Below are 21451 nucleotides of genomic sequence, written 5' to 3'. Positions count from 1 at the left end.
GACTGTGCCGTCTACTATGGGATTATATAAGAACAAGTTAGGTTAAACCTGGCTCAGAAATACAAGAGAGTAATCAAAAAGAGCTCAGGACTGGGAACAGATCATTTTCTCTTTAGTTTACACATGACAGTGGGTGATCTATTCTGAAAAATACACAATTTACTATATAGCTGATCATTTTTGAGATCTTATGATCATAAAGCTTCTCTGTAACTGCTTATGCGGGCAGGTCTGTCATCATAGATAAAGCTAAATATTCTGTATCGACTATAATCAGAAGCAGTGACTACCTCTCTGGCAATCTTTGAAACAAGACACATTTGTTAAAAGTCTTAAAATTTATTCGGTAACACTTTATTTTACATGTTCCATGTAGTTATTGTAGTAATAACTATATATTATGCATAATTACATGCAATTAACCCTAAACCAAACCCTCATCCTTACCCTAACCCTAGTAAGTACATGTAGTTAATTATTATTACTCAGTAAATGTATAGTTACACTGCAACACAGACATCTTAAAATAAACTGTAACCATTTATTCTTTAAATTTATAAGTACATAAAGATGTGCATGGTTGTCACAGTTGTTTACAAGAAATGTTATCAGGCTTACTATATAAATTGTATTCACTTTGCTCTTAAAACTCACAATTGAATCTAAGCAATGCCACTTAAACGGCATCTTTTAGGCTTCTACATCTTTCACAGGCCACTTAACTAGAGATTAATGTCCTCCCCAGTCATACGGAGAGCTTTTATGACAGTGCTTTGAATATAAAGCTATGGAACAGACAGAACGGAGTTTCGATGAGAACATTATTTTATTCCCCAAATAACCACTTGACTCTATTACTATTGATTCTTATCTAAGCAAATCTAATATTAAATCTTAAAAAGTTTATAGGACATACTTTTTCAAGGAGACATGATGCACTTTTCCAAGTCATTTTAAAACATATACGCCATGTCCCAAGTCCCAGAACAAACTCAAATGAGAAACTAGCACTTTTTTTTTTTGGCATACACCATGTGTTTAGTCAAGTCATCTTTATTTATATAGCACTTCATACAATACAGATCGTTTCAAAGCATCTTTACGGGGATAAGAAAATAATGATTTGATGCAAACAATGTTTAATTCTGCTGTTAAGCAGCTCTAAAAAGAAAAGTGTCATTGTTCAACTGAGCTCAGTTCAGTGTTGATTCAGTTCCGTTCAATAACTGTGTAAAGATAATCAAATATGAAATGAGTTCAATTCAGCTATAAAGTAGCTCAGGACACAGTGATGTCATCATCCAGCTCACTTCAGTTCTCATCCAATAGTGAAGAACATGCAAATCAACAATATTGCTGGATATGTACCATGAGTTTGTCATTGCTTAAACCTAGTTTAACATTGCTCGGCCTTTCTCTGTCCTTGCAGGTCAGGCTGATAGAAAGCTAACCTAAAAGAGAGAGGTCACGTATAGCACTGTGCCTACAGCAAGAGCAGCTGTAGCACACCCATACAGACAGACCTCCCTCAGTCTTTGACTTGAGAGGAGCTCAAACAGAGATTCATAGGAGCTCACTTGAATATAATTAACCCCATTGTAAGGGTCAAACATGCTGAGATAGCGGCTGTTAATGATACTGCTAGAATTTGAGGAAGTGGACTCGATTGTGTTAGCGCTAACATTTTTTATTTTATAAGCATTCTCAAATATTGACTCGATTGCATAGAGATGTTAATTAACATATGTTAATAAATCTATTTTTTTTTTTTTTTTTAAAGTGATGACTGATATACAGTCTGAATTTGGGTGACTTTCCTAAGAGGACAATCCAGACACTAAGTGGGTCAAAGCCATTCCAGAATTCCCTGGATGTCTATTTTTTTTTTTCCCTTTCTCTGTCGGAATGCCAAAATTCATGTCATGAGCAATGGGCTCCTTTAAACATTTTTCATTTTTTTACCCATGGAAAACAGTGATATGAGTAGAATAAGTCTGAGCAATTTCTGATAACATTTGCAAAACTTCAAAAAAAAAAAAAAAAAAACTTCTATTTTACCATTAAAAATGTAAAAACACAAAAGAATAATTTCCTTTGTTCTATCCTCACAATAAGATTAATATATAAAAACAACAAAACAAACAAAATGGCACAATCAGATAACCATAATATATGTAATATTTTGCTTTTACATTTAAACAAAACACTACAGTATTAAGTCATTTATGAGATGGAAAAAATAGCTTGTGGCCAGACTATTTCATTTCATTATAAGGAATTTCCTCATACGGAGTCTGTTCTATTATATGCAGCTCTAGTGCTCTCACACACACGGGTGTGTCTAGTGGGCGGAGTGTTATTACCAAGCCCCGCCTCCATCAGTCATACCCAAATGAGCCGGTGTACTCTGTGTTTTCTCTACACAAAGATACACAAGCGCACGCCGCGCGAGACGAGCAGGGCTGCCGCTGGGATAAACACGAGCTTCTTCTAATACACACCCGTTATAGCGGTTTCTGAATCAGTCTGCCAAGAGCGTTTAAAGAAAACTTTAGGCTTAATCAGAGGAATTACTGTCTGGTCTGTGCCATGGGAACTTCAGCTTTATCTTAAGCGCGTGAATGCAGAGCATCTATACAGTGAACGGAGTCAGTGGTACCCTGATCACCAAACACCGGACAGGACCATAATACAGATGGATACCTTCTTTGTTGAGGTAGGTGGAAAACTTGAACACTTCACTGAAACAATTTCCTTTGTGATAGTGCTGTCTTTAAAAGGATGTTGCTGAGCTTATTTCAAGTTTTGTTTACATTGACATGTTATAGTTTTCCGTCTTTAATACATACTGTCTTTGATACATTTAAACCAGAGTAATATGTAGGCTATCTATGTCTATTTTTCTGTCTGTCTACATTTTCATACAATCAATTTTGCCCATTGTTGTTGTTCTTTCTTTTTGCTGATTCAGTGTATTTAACTATAAAAACATGGTCTATAAAGTCTAAAGGTACTAGTCATGGTTCATTATTAGGTGTTAAATCTGCCAGGACCCCCTGTCACTCCAGGTGAGAAAAAAATGGGGAGTACTTCTCACATTCATTACAAGTTCAAAGGTTATTTAACACCGGTTCACTGTCTTTGAAGATCACTAGTGCTTGCAGAACAGCGGTGAACAAAATACCATCTTGATCCAGAGTAAAATGATCATAAATGCCTCAGTGAAGACCCCCAGGATGTGTTTCATGCCTCCCTCTGTCTGCTTTGCTGTTCAGTCTCTGTGTCAGCATGAGAACAAACCTGCTGGCAATGAAAGCTCAGACCTCACACACAACCCACTGACCCACTGCAGCAGTATTAAATAGATACTAATATATAGCATTCACATGGCCTTATAACCCCACTCCCCAATTCCAGTGTTTCAGACCACCAAAGAGTAGATGTAAAGTTCAGTGCTGTAGACACAAAGGAAATACACTTTTTTTGTTAGAGTTAGTTAAAAGAAAAGCACATAACCAGTTGTTTTGTGCACTGCATGTGTTGTTCTCTCTTAACTTTGGTGGTCTAAAGGTCTAATTAAAGAATACTTATTTGTAACTCATTAAATAGGCTTTTCCACACAACACTTTTACATACAGAGTCACATACTTTGTATTGTGAGATATGAAGTTGCATATAAAGTCGGGCTTTCATAGAGCATTGGAGGACAACATTAGTCTTAAATGGGAAGAGTAATTAAACATCTGTCTGGGGTGGATGGAGGACAGAAGGGGTCTGAGACACATCTATGATTAAGAGCTTGGATCCATGTGCGTGGATCCAGCCGGAATGATGAGGCTTAGAAGTAACAACGCAAACATTCCATGATTATTTATAGACATGGGCCACTGTCAGGAGGAAGTTCCCATTCGTTGGTCAGTGTGACTTTAATTAATCTGGAGCATTAAAAGCATTTTAATTCAGATCTAAAGCTGAAACTAACAGAATTATTGAAGCATGAATTAAAAGTATGGTTTGGAATTATTAAAACAATATGTTTGATAGTCAGCATGGATTGTTCTAAACTTTGACCTAAAGATTCTTGACTTTGCTTGTATGATTTGTAATTCAGGGTTAAACTAACATTCCCAAAGTTATGCTTCATTGATATGTCAAAGCATTGCCTCCCTTCCCATCTGAATCCACACTTGGGACAAGGCGTAATGATATTGCCAAATCCCTAGCTTCCCCTCCAGGCTGTGTTCTCCTTCAGACAAGCCCTCATCCTTCCTCTGTCAGCTGCTGAGTCACTAAACTATTGAATACTCTGAGCGTGTCATTTAGCGTGTCATCCTGCTGGAGCTTACCTGTCCATGCCTATTGATCCTAATGACTAAGTTAGGTTGTTCCCAGACAGACTAGTGGATTCATCCTCCCATTGAGAGATTTATGAAGCATGGGCTTCCCGTTCCGCTCAGCATGCCCACCTGTGATGGACTCATCAGTGCTTTAAAGTGAGAGTTAGCCCTGTGTTCCCTAAGAAACGGTATATTATAGAAGCCTTCGAAAGCCATAAAAAAGTTAGTGATGCATCGAAATGAATTTTTTACAGAAACAACAAAAGTGAAAGTTTTCATTTTCAGGTCTCTGTGCCAAAAACTGAAGCTGAAAATAAAGTTTTGGTAATTCAATTTGCGTATTGGTTAATTGAACTCTGTTCAGATTGTCATGTTCACAGGCAACAAGCCGTTTCTCGACATTTCAGTTGAACATATTTTACATATTGCTATTCTAGCATAATTTTTAGTCACAGTGATTTGCGTCCACATTGCTGACATGTTTTGTTGTATTTTATCCATGTTGTGTGCTTGAAATGGATACTAACACAATCAAAACGCATTATCGGAGAAGTGCTAACTGATTTGGTCAATGATTTCAGCCCTCGAAAATATTTCAGGTGAAATTTCTAATTTTTGAACTTCCCACCAAGGTATGTTTGTGTAAGTTGGCATTCCGCTATGTACATTTTTATTTTTTTTTAACGCATGGCTGAAAACCCTAAAAGACCCTTGTATTCTCTCACTAATTTTATTGAAATGGAAGAATGTGTCCTGTGTGAACCCTCTAATGCACTGGAGTGAAAGTCTCTGTGGATAATGCTGACACAAATTGGATGAATTGGACCCAAAGATACAGCCAGAAATTATTTCGTAACTAAACACAAAATAAAAAATGAGGCCCCATTTTGACACTTTCGGTATATAGATATGAAATTAAATTATTTTGAAGTTGAGGCACCCAATTATTGTTCAAATTAATTTACTCATTGCCATCCTTAGCATGAAGGAATGTTTATGTTTCTCGCACGCATACTGACCTGAGGAATTCAGCTTATTCCTCAAACAGCACATGCGTCCATTAATTCACAGAACCACAAATACATTTCCGGCTCAGTGTTATAAATACCCACAAAGTCCACTTCAGAAGAGCAGTCTAAAAAAGGATCGATGAAGTGATCATGTCGCCTGGAACAACAGCTGACCTGCTTTAAAAATGGAATTCCTGCTTTTAAAGTGTCTCACGAAACAGTCTCGCATCCAACACCAGATTCCTTTTCCAGATACATTCCTGTCCAGAGGATCTCAGTCTCTGTAACCCTGACCCGAGATTCCAAGCCATGCCTCTTGGTCGCCCCAATAGCTCTTGGATTTGAAGTTCCTCTGGTTTGGGTTTCAGACTATTCTTCTCAGTCTGGCTTTGACTTCCCCAGGCAACCTCTCATGGTGCTGAGATGTTGATGGCAACTGAAATTGTAGCTTTTCCTCCTTGCTCTGTTGGGTGTACTAGACAGGAAGAACAAAACAATAAATAGATTTTGTGTTCCTGTTCCCCGCCATGCCTGTTTTGTTTGTCAGACCTTGGGTACATCCCTTCTTAATAAGAATCCATATATTGAGAACTTTGATTTCTGGAATTTGCATGTTTATTGTCAATAATAGGGCTGTTCTAAGGTTCCAGTGGCCTAGGTGCATCGTTATAATCTCTTATTATGACTAATCAGTCATGAGACTGACTGTAGGTGCTCAGTAAGTGCTTTCGTCATGCTGCAAGGTGGTGTGAAGTATTATGGATTGTCTTCTCACACGTGCAGGAGTTATGTCAGTTCAAACCGGATTGCTGGCTGATCCAGTGTTGAGCAGAAGTGGGGCTACATGAGTACAGCGGCAATCCCACAAGGTCATATTAATCCCTTTCAATGCGGTCTGGACATTAGCAAGGCTCGCTTTTTCTCAGGACTGATGCGTTTATTAAAGCTTCTCTGTCATATACAGGTTTTGTGGGTATTGACAGGATTTACTCTGTGACCATTGTTTTGTTTTTTTTGCCTGATTATTGGGCTTTAGTGTGCATCTGGACACAAACCCAGATGGATTCACCCCAATTCAGTTACTCTTTGTTCACTTTGTGTTAATCAGTCTTGTGTGGCCAATCTGTTGTTTGTTTTCTTGTTAATTATGGAGTTTAAGTACCTTAAAGCCATTCTTCTTTTTTTTTTTTTTTTTTATTAGAAAACTAGTAGAAATGGACTCTCAGAAGTTTTCATCACAGGAAGGTGGTTTTGGGGCCCATTTTGGAAAGGTTGTACAATAAACCACAATATTTATGACCTTAAAAGTCTTTAGCATGACTCAGGAAGACCACATCCCTTTTGGTGTGCTATACGCAGCTTATTTGGGACATGGCAGAAATTTTTTGTTGTTGTGATTAGGCACTAGAAAGATCTGTAATACTTTCATGTTAGACACAATATGTATTTTGAAATGCAATTCGCTGTTTTGTACATTTGGATTTGGATTCTTTTTCTAAAAGCACTTTTTGGAGCCATTTTTTTTATATCAAAATGTGGCTATTTTAGCTACACTATTTAAGCTATGGCAATGTATGGGACTCTTTCTCTTTAGCTGCACTATACAGTGTCTTTTAAAGGGCGCGGTGCATGTAAATAGCGCTTCCTCTGTCATCTCCTCTGAGGCCTGTGTGTGTACTGCGCCCCTTCCCCCTTCATTTCTTAATACTGTACCTCTGCATTCAGTTGTATCTCCATCTGCCGCCGCTCCAGCCCCCTGCTGAGATACAGCGGCCGTGGATCCTTGCCATCAACACCAAACGGAGCTATTGAAAGGCTTTTGTTTTGCCTAAGGGGCAAATTATGTGGAAGGAGTTACCAGTTTGTGCCAATATACCATTCAGGCAGCTCAAGGACTGAAGGTTGTCTGGTTGAGAGAATTGTTGGTTGATAGTGTTTGTGTTGGTTTGTAATGGTGTATTTCATCTTTTTGTGGTCACAATATGTGTTTTGCGTGGATGGAAGAGATTCAGATTTGGCCACCGCCTTCACCTTCATATGAAAATAGTCATTATGCTAATTCCAAAATGTGATCATAAGGGCTTAACTTCATTATGATCATCTGATTGTAGACTGTCATTTGTTCTCTAAGTAGTCATGCTTTAATTTCCCAAGGATCTTTGATAGCAAACTTCAATTAACAGATTTTCTGCACCTTTATTGAGCATATGAGTTCACTTTTTGCTGTTTAGACTTGTGATTGTTCATGAAAAAAAACATATGATCTGTTACAACCCTTATAGAGGAAGCCCAGTGACTTGAAAAACACTATTTCAGTGAAAAAGATAGAGCATAATAGAGCATCTGTACAATCATCACCCACTCGGGGCCAATAAATTAGTCCGGTGGACCCACCTTTTCATAATATCTGTACCTTCCCATCCTTCCTGTCCTTCTGTGACGGTGCAGCATTATTTATGTGCCCCTGTCAGCAGCTGTAGCTCGGGGCACTGAGAGCAGACGGGTGTAGAAGACAGGCTTTAAAGGCTCTGATTAACACAATCAGTTGTTGTGCTTTAATCTGTTCACAAGAGACGGACCCCTGACTAGAGCCCCGAAAGATTTACAGGGGGCCGTGGAAGGCCTCGTTTTCACTGTGGGCTAAACACACAGGTAAACACCAAATAACAGAGGAACTACTGCGTATGTGGTTAATTGTACAGAACATTTAATTATTATTTTTTTCATTCAAATATTTGTATTGAATATTTTAGAGTGTTTGCTTAGATATTGTACTTCTCTCATTTTAATAAATAAAGTTTTAGGGGTTTGCTTGTAAGGAGATTAAGCTGTTGCACAGCTGACATGCAATATCATTCTTCAATTTAAGCTTGTTTAATGTCAAACCTGCTATGACCTCACAATGATTTGTTTCATAATAGATAGCTTGAATATTACTGCATGTTAATTCTAGCACACCACCTGTGACTTGACCTGGACTCCTCATCTCCATGGCTGATATGTTTATGCCGGTTTTGAAAAATTAATGTTGCTGCTATATATAGGACTTACAAATGTGTATGCAATATGTACATGCATGTACATTAACCGTACATTGTGCTCTATTTGTGCATTGATCAGTGTTTATATATGATAATTATATAGGTAAGGAATAATTGACGAAGGGCTTTTAAATTCTTGGAAAATAATGCACACCCGAGGTGGTAATGCGGCCAAGACGCGAATCTGAGTTATCTTCTAAGAATTCAATTTTCAAGTCAATTATTCCACTTATACTACAGTTACCACACCTCAAGACACTGTTCCGATGTTGTATTTCAAGTCATTTGTCAGGTTTTTGTCCTAAAAACTCTTGTGTGTGGGACTAATTTCTTACGCATCTCATCCCAAGCCTCCGTTGCTAATTCCAAAATGTCATTTCAGAACTAGTAACGTAGGATTGAGCATTGATAGCAGAATAATACAGTTGATACAGTTATTAACGCAGTTGAGAGAGAATAAGTGGCAGCAGTGTCTCTACTAATAGTGAAACTGTAAGTTTATCTACCTCAAGAACCGCACAGTTATTACCTCGCTGGTGAGCCATGTATCTTTTAAGTTGCTTAACTATTTTACTGATTAATTTGTCAGAGCAGCGCTGACCAAACGTTTGTGTGCGAGTGTGTCCGTACTATACAGTGCGTGTGTACGTTTGAAAGAGAGAGAGTATGCACTTTCAGGACACAATAAAACATATTTTGTGGTAAAAACCATGATAATAATTTTTCGTTTTCATCCTATTGTTTACTATATTTATTTGCTTGGTCAGTGTCATTGTGGGTTTTGTTTCTTTTGCAGTTGTAGGCTGTAGGACCTTTTGAAATAACTGAAATCATTTGGCGAAGTGATATGGAACTGCAATGCGGTCAAGACCTTCCTAGAACTACTTTAGCCGTGCGTTTCCCTGAAAATAATTGCACACCTTAGAACGTTGGTAAACCAATCAGATTCGAGCATTCAACAGCCCTGTAGTATAAAGGAAATGAAATCTGTTCATCATATAAAGCGATTGGGTCTCTTCAGAAGACTTCGATTAAACCGCTTTATTCATATGAATTACTTTTATGATGTTTTTATGAACATTATGAAGAAGTGTAAATGTTTTGGAAGAAAGGTCTTTCAATGCAGGGACAGAAATCTCTTAATTTTTGTTCTGAATAGTCTTATGGATTTCGAACGACATGAGTGGGTGAGTAATTGATTACAGAATTTTCTTTTTCAGGTGAAAAATCCCTTAAGTAGCAGGAACGTGATGTCCATAAGCCTCAATTACTTTGAGACCAAGAGATCTAGAGTAAAAAACTCAGCATGTAATTGTTTAGCCAGCCCAGATGGCGTGTTTCCTATTTTAGTACGAGTTTTTCCCTGTGATTAAGACATCATTGAGGGACATCTGTGACATGATGTGGCATACAGTCATGGGTTAAAAAAAAATGAGTTCAAGCATCCTGCCATCTCATTAAACTGCAACCATACTTAAGAATACAACCCTAATTGAGTCCTTCTGTATTGTTGGGAAATACTATGTTGAAATAACCGTAATTTTTTTGTGACTTTGTGTCTGTAAATGGTGTTTAAATTGGTTATAGTCAGCATTAGATGATCAACAAGCTAGCTCTGTGCATTACAGGATGTGTCCAAGCAGATTTAGCTTGAGGCTTCAGAGCCCCAACCAACTCCTCCATCAGAGAAATACATTTCTCATTATGTTTTCAGTGGGTATCACGACCTGTGTGGCACTATCACTTTCATTTGCTGATGCACAAGGGATGTTGGAATAATTTTATTTTTTTCCCCCTAGTAGGACACCATAGCTAAGCAATACAGGTGGCAAAAATAAATTATACTGTCATTTAGTTTATGAGACTGTTTAATGCTGAAGTAAAGTCTTTACACATTTAGTCAGCATTTATTGTTTTCCTGGCTCTCCACATTAGAAGGAATCTGTGCAAGATGGCAGTAATCTGACTCAGAAGAAACCTCAACAACAGCTGCTGTACAGTTTGTGAGATGAAGATGCAGTATCAGGCCGCTCAAAGGCTTCTGAGATGCTAATAACTGTGGACAGAACTGTATGTCTCCTTCATTTCCTCATTGAGATGTTTTGGTGCTGGAGAAGCTTCTCATATGTGTTTTGTCAGATGAGGGCTGATCTGAAAAGGCTAATTATATCTGAACGGCTGTTGTCTTTGTTGAATGCTACAACTAAGAAGAGCTGCCACATCAGTAATAACCCCGTCCCTCCCCTCTCCTTCACCATGTTGGGATCTTTCTACGATTGAGGGCTACAGCTGTTTATGAAAAACTATGCTTCATTCCAGATTGTTGTTTATTTGAATACACTTTGCTTCACTTGAGTATTTGGCTTGGCTAAAGGTTTACAGCTGTGGTAAAGGTTGTTTGTTTCCAACTTCCAGAGTCTAGTCTTAACCCCAAATTATACTAGTTTTGACACAAGCGCTTAGCATATACATACAGCACAGCGTGTAGCCTTTCAAAGTATACACCATTTGATAGCGTGTTCAAACATTGGTGTTTGACACATACACACTAGAAAGTTTCATCCTTTTCTAGTGTCTGTGCTATAGAGTACTGCATTGAATGATGTATCTTTGTAGGCCAAAACATGGAAAATGGTTGTTTCGGCACTTTTGTTTGAAGTTCATGGGTTTGTTTGTTTTTTTTTTAAGAGAAAAGGTGCGTCACAATCCCATTACATATTTCCTTTCCTTTGCTGTTTGAAGCGAACAAAAAATCTAATCTGGACACATATAACTTGCTTTTAGTTAGTTTAAAAAATCAGATTTGAGAAATAAAACCTTCTGCACCATATAGCGAATATATGAGTATCCATCCACAAGTTTCATTCATTTAGAGCACAATGCAACCTGCCATGGACGTTAATCACCGTCTCCAGGCTATGCTTTATGCAAATCAGTCAAACATCTCAGTTGTAAGGTTAATACCATTAAGTGTCACCATCTCTCAATGCTAATAGCACACTATCTCTCTATTGTCTGATCTGGGGGAAGTCTGGGAAGTGTCCTTCCCCTGGGGCCACAATCTCTCCATTAGCTAATTTCTGATCAGCTGCACCTTCCATCATTTATTCATACTGCTGTCAGCCTACTGATGGAGCGTCAAGGCTGTTTATCTGATCCTGTACAAAACACTGCTCCTTCTCTGCCTTGCTCTCTATTGTCGATTCAACTGTGAATTTACATGTTCTGAATTGTTAATGCTGTAAATGTATCGCTTGGACAGTACGAAAGGGTGCTTGTTGCAAATAATTCGTGAAATATGTCCTGGAGTTTAAGAATGTTTGAGCTCCTCTTCAGGAAATTTTTTCTACAGGATGCTAAACATCCATTTTGGTTGTGACCCTGATTTGAGGTGAGGCAAACCTCTCATTGGCTTGGGTGATGTCATGCAGGTCTGGGGAGGTTGAGGACATGGGGTGGGAGAGAACTGTCTTGGTTTCACTTGGCGGTAGCTTGTGACATACAGTAGGCATCCTAAGGTACAGTTTCCCCTCTCAGACTTCATTGGTCTTTTGTGTGGTTCAGTTGCTCTTGTCATGTATTTTAATGGAATACAGGGTTGCCTTTTTCAGATATGTTCGATGTATTTTTTTTTTTTTGTGTGTGTGTGTGTGTGTGTGCAAATAATCACAGGGTTAGTATAATCCTTCAGTAAGTTTATTTTTCTTTTACTTTTTTGAAAGAAATTAATACTTTTATTCAGCAAGGACACATAGCATTATCCAAAAGTGACAGGAAAGACATTTATAATGTTGCAAAAGATTTCTAATTCAAATAAATGTTATTTTGGAATCCTTAAAAAAAAAATGTATCATGGTTTCTACAAGGATATTAAGCAGCACAACTGTTTTCAACATTGATAATAGTATATGTTTCTTGCGCAGCATATCAGAATGATTTCTGAAGGATCATGTGACACTGAAGACTGGAGTAATGATGCTGAAAATTCAGATTTGCCATCACAGGAGTAAATTACATTTTAAAGTACATTCAAGTGCAAATAGCGTCCCTTGTTGGCAAACGCTATTTATACTAGCCTCGCCCACCAATGCCTGGTTGGGCCAATCAAGTTTTAAAAATGACGCAACAAATTCAACATTCAACGTAGCTAGTGAGGCTTGCAGACCTGGCTTGTAATGCGATCGATGCGGGTTCGAATCCACCTTTTGCCGATCTCGCATTTATTTTCAATAAAAAAGTCTAAAAATTCTAATTTCACAGTATTACTGTTTTTTTAAATCAAATAAATGCAGCCTTGGTGAGCATGTAAGACTTCTTTCAAAAACATTTCAAAATCTATAATGATCCCAAAACATTTGAATGCTTATATATGCATTATTATGTATTTCGTATTTGTTATCATTTAATTTTTTTTTTTTATTTTTTTTTTTCTCACAGTAGAGGATTTGAAGTCTGACTCTAAATTGTCTTGAAATGTATTGTTGACGACTGATTGAATTTATTACAGAAAAAGCAGTAGTTGTTGCTCTAAATTCACCCAATTTCAAGCACTTAGATGGAATATGAAAGCTAAAACATCTTCATAAACTCAGTAGTTGACCTCAGTAACCGACTAGTCAGTTGTTGACTGTCCTGACCCATCCCTACAGGTTATGTCAGCACTGTTCAAATGACGTGTAGATTTGGATAACTTTAAACTTGAGCCTGTAATGTCAGCAGTAATTTCAGTCCATCTAATCAGACAACCCATAAACTCACTCATTTCTTGACCAATTCTTTATTTCTGTCACTCAGTTTTCTGCAGTTCAAACCCCTGATCCTGGACACATTGCTACAACTCAACTCAAACTGACTGGTTTTTATAGAAGAGCAGTTTTCTGTTAGCTTTGAACCATCATCTGCCATATTGCACAATAAATGAGCAGTTGAACCAGAAGAAGTCCTAATGATGCAGGACATTTTTGCTGGATTGTTCAAAGAGATCTTTCTGATAAATACATCCATGGTTGTTGGAAAACATGTGCTTTTTGGTGTAATCCTTTCTTAAGGTGATTATAAGAAATATCGCATATGTTATGCAACAGTGTGTGTGTCATTTTGCAGTCTAAAGTCAGTCAGTATTGAGCTGCCCAGACAGTTTTCTCTTCAATATCTGAGGCCCTCTGTAATGTGAAGAGCTCTTCACATCTGCACAGCTGCACTGAAGGAGAGCCAGAGGTCAGCGGAGGTGTCAGTATTGTTATGATAATCTGAATAAGTGTCACTGTTTGAGATCTAAATAGTGTGCAGGAATCTCATTGAAACTGAGTGTGAGCAGCTGCTTTGGAAAAGAGTCTTTATGATATTTGCAAAGTCCACAGGAGTTCTTCTCAAACAAGTTTTCTCAAACAAAATGTCTAGTTCCGAGTTCTCGGTCCCTCTTTTTTTGACATCTCATGCATAATTGGTCATCCCAGACCAAATAATGCAGTGTGATCGGAAAAAAATAGCATCGGACTAATTGCCAAATAACATCTAATTTTGTGGGAGTTGATTAGTTTTCTTTTGTTGAGTTGATTGGATCACTCGATACTCTTGGTCTTGGGCTTCCTGCCACAAGGAGAAAGAGACACGCCACCTTGCACTGTGTAGTCTCATTAATGTTTCAGTCTCATTAATTAGCAAATCTCCTCCAAATTTGGCACTGTTAAACACACAGAGGTAATAGTAGCTCTTTGTGAGGGTTCAGAGTGACAGAGCGTTTTAAGCCGCATGTGCTTTCTGTTTTAAAGGGCAAGGCACTTTTTTTATTCTTCTGTGTTGCCAGTTAATGTTAAGATCCGTTGAATTGTATTTATCAACCTTTGTCTTTTTTTAACGAAAAACTTTTTTACAACCAGATTAAAATTGCAATGTAATGGAAATAGCGACAGATCATTTCTTCCCTTTTGTCACGTACTTCTAAGTGAAACGGATTATCGCAAAAGAAAATGTTGGGTGGGGATGTTGTTCTATCCATTGGGGTTGTTGATTTGGATAGAGGCAGATTTGAATGTTAGCTTGCAGTTGATTAAGTTGATAAGAAAGGGACAGGGTTTAAGCCGACTAAATGATGCCGAAGGAATCCGGCGTACGTCACTGGAGACAAGTCTGTCATTTAATTGGAAAATCGAGCATTATAGTTAAAAATTACAAAGTCAAAACAGTTTAAAAAATATGGTTCACAATAAGATATTAAGATGCATTTTTATAAATAGATATATTTTTATTGAGTGAATTTCCATTTCATGCCGACTTTGTTTATTTACACATTTACCAAAATTTTATTCAGTTTTTAGGCTTTTTGCCACTTCTGTTGACAAGTAAAAATGTAGAAGTGTTTGGAAGATGAAGGGGTATGACAAATGATGTGGGCCAGGCTTAAATATGAGCATCTTGGTTCAATGTTGTCCACAAGGCAAAACTGAAATTTGAGTAAAGGTGCGGTCACATTTACCGTTGCTTACCAAAAATTTCACGGGCAAAATCCTGTCATTCCAGTAGGAATCTGATAGTTCGATAGTTTCGCGAAAAAGCTACAGATTTCACTCGTGTTAAAGTTTGCTGTTCTGGCCAACAGAAAGCTACTTGTTGTGAAAGTGACTTACATGTGCACTGTGCTTCATACATCTCTACACTATTGATAGCACACAATGGACCTTTTTTGCCAGCAAAATTTTACTGAAATGTTGCTAATGTGACTGTATCTTAAAGGGTTAGTTCACCCAAAAATTCAGTCATTACTCACCCTCATGTCGTTCCACACCCGTAAGAACACAAATTAAGATATTTTTGATAAAATCCGATGGCTCAGTGAGGCCTCCATTGCCAGCAACACTTTCAGATGCCCAGAAAGGTACTAAAAACATATTTAAAACAGTTCATGTGACTACAGTGGTTCAACCTTAATGTTATGAAGCGACAAGAATACTTTTTGTGCACCAAAAAAAAACAAATAACGAATTTATTCAACAATATCTAGTGATGGGCGATGCTTCATGAAGCTTCGAAGCTTTACGAATCTTTTGTTTCGAATCAGTGGTTCGGAGCATGTATCAAACTGCCAAAGTCACACCCCCCAGTGGTGAACCATTGAAATTTTGAAACACTTATGACGTAACGAAGCCTCGTTTACTGAAATCATGTGAATTTGGCAGTTTGATACACGCGCCGAACCACTGATTCGAAACAAAAGATTCGTAAAGCTTAGATATTGTTAAATAAAGTCGTTATTTTGTTTTTTGGCACACAAAAAGTATTCTTATCGCTTTATAACATTAAGGTTGAAAAACTGTAGTCACATGAACTGTTTTAAATATGTGTTTAGTAGCTTTCTGGGCATCTGAAAGTGTTAATTATCTTGCTGGCAATGCAGGCCTCACTGAGCCATCGGATTTTATCAAAAATATCTTAATTTGTGTTTTGAAGATGAACGAAAGTCTTACGGGTGTGGAACGACATGAGGGTGAGTAATTAATTTTTGGGTGAACTAACCCTTTAAGATTAACCTCACAAAGCAATGTAAATGTGTTTTACTGTTGTCAGTGATGTTTGATGTTATGTATAGCAGAGCAGACTTATAGTCTACCATCGAATTACTGGCGTTCCAGCTGAAAGGAGCTGATTCATGTCTCAGAGTATAATACGATATAATACGAAGGACTTATTTTGTTTGCACGTGTGCTGCAGTTTGACAGACAAAACCCTGCTTCAGAGTTGCCCAGCTGGCCTTTGTTGAGGGATTTCCGCTCGGTTGCCCTCTGGGACCCGAGACGGCCGAGGTGATGGAAAGGTGGGGGAAGGAGGGGATGAAATGATGGAAGTGGAGGAGAGAATGGAAGGAGGAGGAGGTTTGTGTTTCTGTGACCATCTGTTGCCTATACAATACACCCCATGCACAAAGTAGGTTTACACTGCTGTCTTTTGAGAGGAGCTCGCTTCTGGAAAATCTGTTAACCTCACCACATAATTGATGACATCATGCAGCGGTTTCCAGCAGTGCCAGTGGAAACATGTCTGGTCTTAAACGTTGTCATTATAGTGGGGATATTATAAGACTTTCAGAGTCTTCTCTTCCTTGAGTTCTCTCAAAATAAATATGAAATATAGGGTCTTGGGGAGGAACCCGTCGTTGCTGTTTCAGCATGATTTAAAAAAAAAAAAAAAGATTACATGGCAATGCAAAAAGACGTTTTGGGAAAAATATGAGAAGCTGAGCACAATAGCTTTACTTGCCCAGATTCTATAACTGTAATTTATCTCTGTCCATTCTGGCTTTATATGGGGTCATGGGGGGAAAAGTCACATGTTTTTCTATGGTGCTACTTGACATTGAGTGTCCTTGAGTGGAGAACATCTGTTATTTGGCTGTATTTCTCTCTGTAGACTTGAAAGATCAATTGCAAGGGTGGTTGTTTGGTGGTTGTTTACTAGCCCAAGTCAAAAGATTCTCTATGATAATCTGCTCCCTCGATACAGCTTGGGATATGGAATATTTTCCACCATTTTTATCATCCTCTAGGCAAAATCATCAGTCTGATTGCTTTGAAAAGTAATTGCATGCCTCTCAGCAAGCCACATGATTTAAGGTATTATTTTTGACCATGTGGCACAAGTTACATGGTGAAGTTTAATATTTTTTAGGTTTTTCAAAATGCCTAGCACTAATTATTTGAGCATTCCTTGGGGAAACATCAAGATTATCCTTGAATATTCTAGGGAAGCTTATCCTCATTCTTCACATTATTGATAAATTTTAGCAAACTAAACCACAGTTCAGATCTGAATCATGAGGAAGTTAATACATTGGTTCTGCCCATGCCAGCATTTTATCATTTATATGTAGTAATCATTAAAATGCCCAGCAACAATACCCATTCATTCATGGTAAATAATGCTGGATTGTTATCTATCATATTATGGAGAATTTTGCGATTTTACCTATTTGCAACTGTCACAGTTTTGTTTGGTTGTTTCCATTTGGTTACATGCACTAATATACATATTTCCTCCATTATCTTTTATTATCTATCAATTAAACACACACGATTGAATAATCCCAGCACTTTAATGTAGTTGATCAACTTTTGCAAAGGCTCTTATGTTTACTCCCTTTAATCTATGAGATTAAACACATAAGTAATTCAATGACACCACGTGCCATAAAGCGCGAATGCTGTAAATGAGAATTATGTAACAATGGCATCTGATCTTCTTAAATCCGTAGACCCTGCTTCAGATGTAATTCAGTTCAGTCAGGTCACGTAAAACAGCTTTTCCGAGCCCTGCAGTGCTTAAGTAATTTTCCTCTTGTGCTAGTCTCAGACCTGGCTGATCTCCCTCATCTGATGCATGATTTCAGCTCAATAAAATGATGCCCTTCAGCTGCTTTAATCGCATTTCTGTAAATATAGGTATTGTGTTGTTTGGAGCTGTATGTGTTTGGGTAATGAACACAAAAAAAATGCGTTATCTGATAGAGGTAGTCATATTTAGTCTCATGCATATGTGTGGATTGAACATTTAAGAGAAGTTGAATGTTAGCTTTCTTCCTCTGCTTGTCAAACAATTGGAAACACATTAACATACAGTTTTAGCCTCCCCACCCCTTCTTTTCTTCAAGCTCTTTTAACTCAGTCTCATAGGCCCCAAGCTACATTTAGCAAGGCTTTTTAAAGAAACCTGAAAAAGATCCTGTTGATACAGGTCATTATGCTGTGTGGTGCATGTTGAAAAAGAGATAATGCAACGGTCTCCTCGAAGATGGCATATTCTAAGTTTAAATAAATGATTAAATAAACCTTGCTAAAAATCTAAAGATCTAAATTTAACTGGGAATAAAGATTTACCTATCTGGCATTCAATCATGAGGTTATAAGTTTTATCGAAAGTTCATCGAAAAATGAAAGATCTGTCATCATTTATTTGCTCTCATGTTGATTCAAACCTGCATGCTTTTCTTTCTTTCGCAAGAGAAGACATTTAGCAGAATCTCTGAGCTGCTCTTGTTCATACAGTTGACCCTTTTCACGTTTCCATGGTTCTCAGAAGTAGAAGTCATCATAGATGGGTAAATTTTATAGTAGTGAACAGGAGACCACAACAAATATAATTTTTGTGCTCCTGCTAGATCCAATAATAATAAAAAAGAACTACGATAGACTTTCTGAGAGAGAGAGAGAGAGAGAGATTATGGTGGACAGAAGAGAGAAAGATGTCAAATTTGTTGTCACTCTTTCCGCTGTATTAGAAACACCCATGTAGTTAGTTCTCTGTAATTTAATGCCAAGGTAAAATAACACAAAGTCTAGTGCTACAAGTGACAAAAAAAAAAAAAAAAAAATATATATATAATATATATATATATATATTACTAGACTTACAATGTTAATAACTGTGTAATTGCATTATTGCAGCCTGGGAAAAGGCTCTATGAAGTGAATAGTGATTAGGTGGCCTTAATTATAATAAAAAACAAAGATATGACATCCAAAGTATGTAAAGTAGTACAACTAAATCTCTTTTATTGAATCCAAAAGGTTTTAAATATATTTTGCTATATATAAAGGTATTTTAAAGATTTTGAAGTGTCAAAAAGTCATTCGGTTTAACCGGCCAGAGGCCAATACAGCCATTTCATTTGTGATTAAAATATCTTAAAAATTCATGTTTTCACTTGCTCATACACATGTCCCGAAACATCAGGTAATTCGGGACAACCGCTATAAAACATGAAAAATGTTGTAATATTTCAAAAACTTGTACTAAATATAAAATGTTTGATTGTCCTTTTGCTAGCTAGATATCAGCCTGTTGGCATTGTTTGAAAATATCGTCATTCAGTATAACCAAAAGTGTCATTCAGTAAAACCGAAAATATGGTTAAACCGAATGACTTTTTTGGTGACAATTTTTATCCATATTGTGAAAAATGACGAAAGCAGTGTTAATTGATTATTAAAAACCACATAATCTCATTAATACTTATATCTTATATCTCCATTATGTTTTTTTACACTTTCAAAAACCTTTTTTGTCAGTGACCCCCATACACAACTTTTCCAAGTTGTATAAAGTCATATGATATCATTGTGATGAACAAATTGGAATCATTTGACCACTTTTATGATATTTCAGTGGTGCTTTATTTTTGGAGCCTGACAGCACCTGATCACTTTTCCATTTCATTATAGCAGTGTGACCATTCTGCTAAAATAATGCATTACCTGAAAGTCTTGAGACATCATGAATGTGAATAATATGATAACAGAATTTTAATTTAAAGGTGAATAATCCATTTAACGATTGCCTTCACTTGAAACCAGAATGTATCTGGCCTCATTATAATCCACGTCTCCTTTGCAGTGTATCATGTGTCTATGATCATCTTCATACAGCGTGTTTTGGAAACAGTGGATATATATTGTGTGAATGCCTGCACATGTTGCCTACGGGACCCAATGCTGTTGCACATGTCAGGTCATTATTAAAAGTTAATGAGGATTGATATCCCTGAGCTCTGACCTTGGAGCTTGGGTTTCCTGGTGGAAGCCGCTCCCATTGATCCTTTGGTTCTCATGTGCTGTTGGACAAACTACTCTCTCAACACTCCATTGGCCGTCTGAATGGCCGCGCAGTGAAGATTTATGGCTGTCAGTGTAAGTGTGGGGATCAGAACCTGGCACACCACACAAACTAAAGGCCCATTCACACCAATAACAATATCTATATTAGTGTGAGTGTCCACATGTTCTGTTTATTATAAGCACATGCTGCACTTTTGTCATCTGCCACTTTAAATGCTTGAGCTCTTTAAAGCAGGATGGATTCTGACTGGCTGTCAATATTTTTATCTGTCATCAGATGAAAAAATAAATAAATAAATAGATCTCAAAGTGATTCCAACAATATTGTTTGGTTGTCATTATAGTTGTGGTATGGACTTCCCTATTCTCATAAAATTACAGAAGTTATTAAAACTTTATGGTTATAGTTATTATTATAGTTGTCATCCTTGGTGTGAACGGCCCTTAAGACAGTGTTCCGGTTCACAACAGCAGGAAATGACTAGTGGTCTTAGCAGCCAGACTTTTGTTTTCCTGTTTTTGCATCTCCATTTCTGCATTCTTGACCTTCCGATTGAAAACATGGAAGTTGGCGGCTTTGTTTAAAGGATGCCACACAATTAGACAAAAGCATTGCTAGACCACCTTTTCATTGCAGCTGTTTTCATCATCAGAGATTTGAACAACACCTAAATTTAAAGGCATAGTTCACCCAAAAATTGTAACACTTATCATTCACTCACACTCATGTCGTTCCAAACCTGTATGACTTTCTTTCTTCTACAAAACACAAAAGCAGATAATTTGAAAATGTCTTTTTTTTTGTCCATACATTGAAGTCAGTGGGGTCCAATGTTGTTTTACAATTCAGACTGATCTTGGGACTTGACTCTATTGACTTCAAGGCAGTAAGCAAACTCCCAGAATGCCCTAGCTACCACTTTGGCATCCACTCAAAAGGGCTGGAGGTTAGGGATCATGGAGGTGAGTGAACAAGCAAAGGCCCCTTCATAACACTGACATGAGAAACAACCATCTCTTTTTAAAGTACAGGGTTTGGTGCTGTCAAAAGGCTTTACTTTGGTTTGCAGCATGTGATGCTGGCATGAATAGTGTTCTGTGCTGCTTGTGTTTCCACAATGTGTGTTTAAACCCATTGGGAGGGATCTTTCTACCAGTCAAATGCACCACTGTATATGTTTTCGAAATGAAAACGTAGCGAGACGGAATGGCTGTGGTGCTTTAATGATAATGAAGGAAAGACCATGATGGGGTTTAAGGGTTGGGCTGTGGTTGAGATCAATTGAAATTGCTCACTGATATCCTCTTTGTATCATCTTGTTCTGTCCTCAGCTCTTTTTAGAAGCACATAATATTGTCTCCTCCATATACATGCATATTTAATTTCTGTACCAACCGCAATAGGAAGGAAATCTCTGTCTTCTTAGGTCAGATCTTTAATGAGCTTGCCTTCCTCTGGC

General features: G+C 37.5%; 1 protein-coding gene across 1 annotated transcript in view; it reads left to right on the top strand.

Annotated features, from left to right (window-relative positions):
- Window positions 1–2413: 2413 nt before the first annotated feature.
- myo10l3 (myosin X, like 3) overlaps window positions 2414–21451 on the top strand; it is an 81452-nt gene continuing 62414 nt past the window's right edge. Inside the window, exon 1 of the mRNA XM_051904621.1 lies at window positions 2414–2716. Within this exon, the coding sequence (XP_051760581.1) occupies window positions 2696–2716 (21 nt within the window). The 5' untranslated portion in view covers window positions 2414–2695. The remainder of the gene's footprint in view (window positions 2717–21451) is intronic.

This window comes from Ctenopharyngodon idella, chromosome 9 (assembly GCF_019924925.1).
Source record: "Ctenopharyngodon idella isolate HZGC_01 chromosome 9, HZGC01, whole genome shotgun sequence".
In the NCBI taxonomy this organism is placed as follows: domain Eukaryota; kingdom Metazoa; phylum Chordata; class Actinopteri; order Cypriniformes; family Xenocyprididae; genus Ctenopharyngodon; species Ctenopharyngodon idella.
The sequence above is the reverse complement of the archived record's forward strand: the minus strand, read 5'-3'. Positions and strand labels throughout refer to the sequence as shown.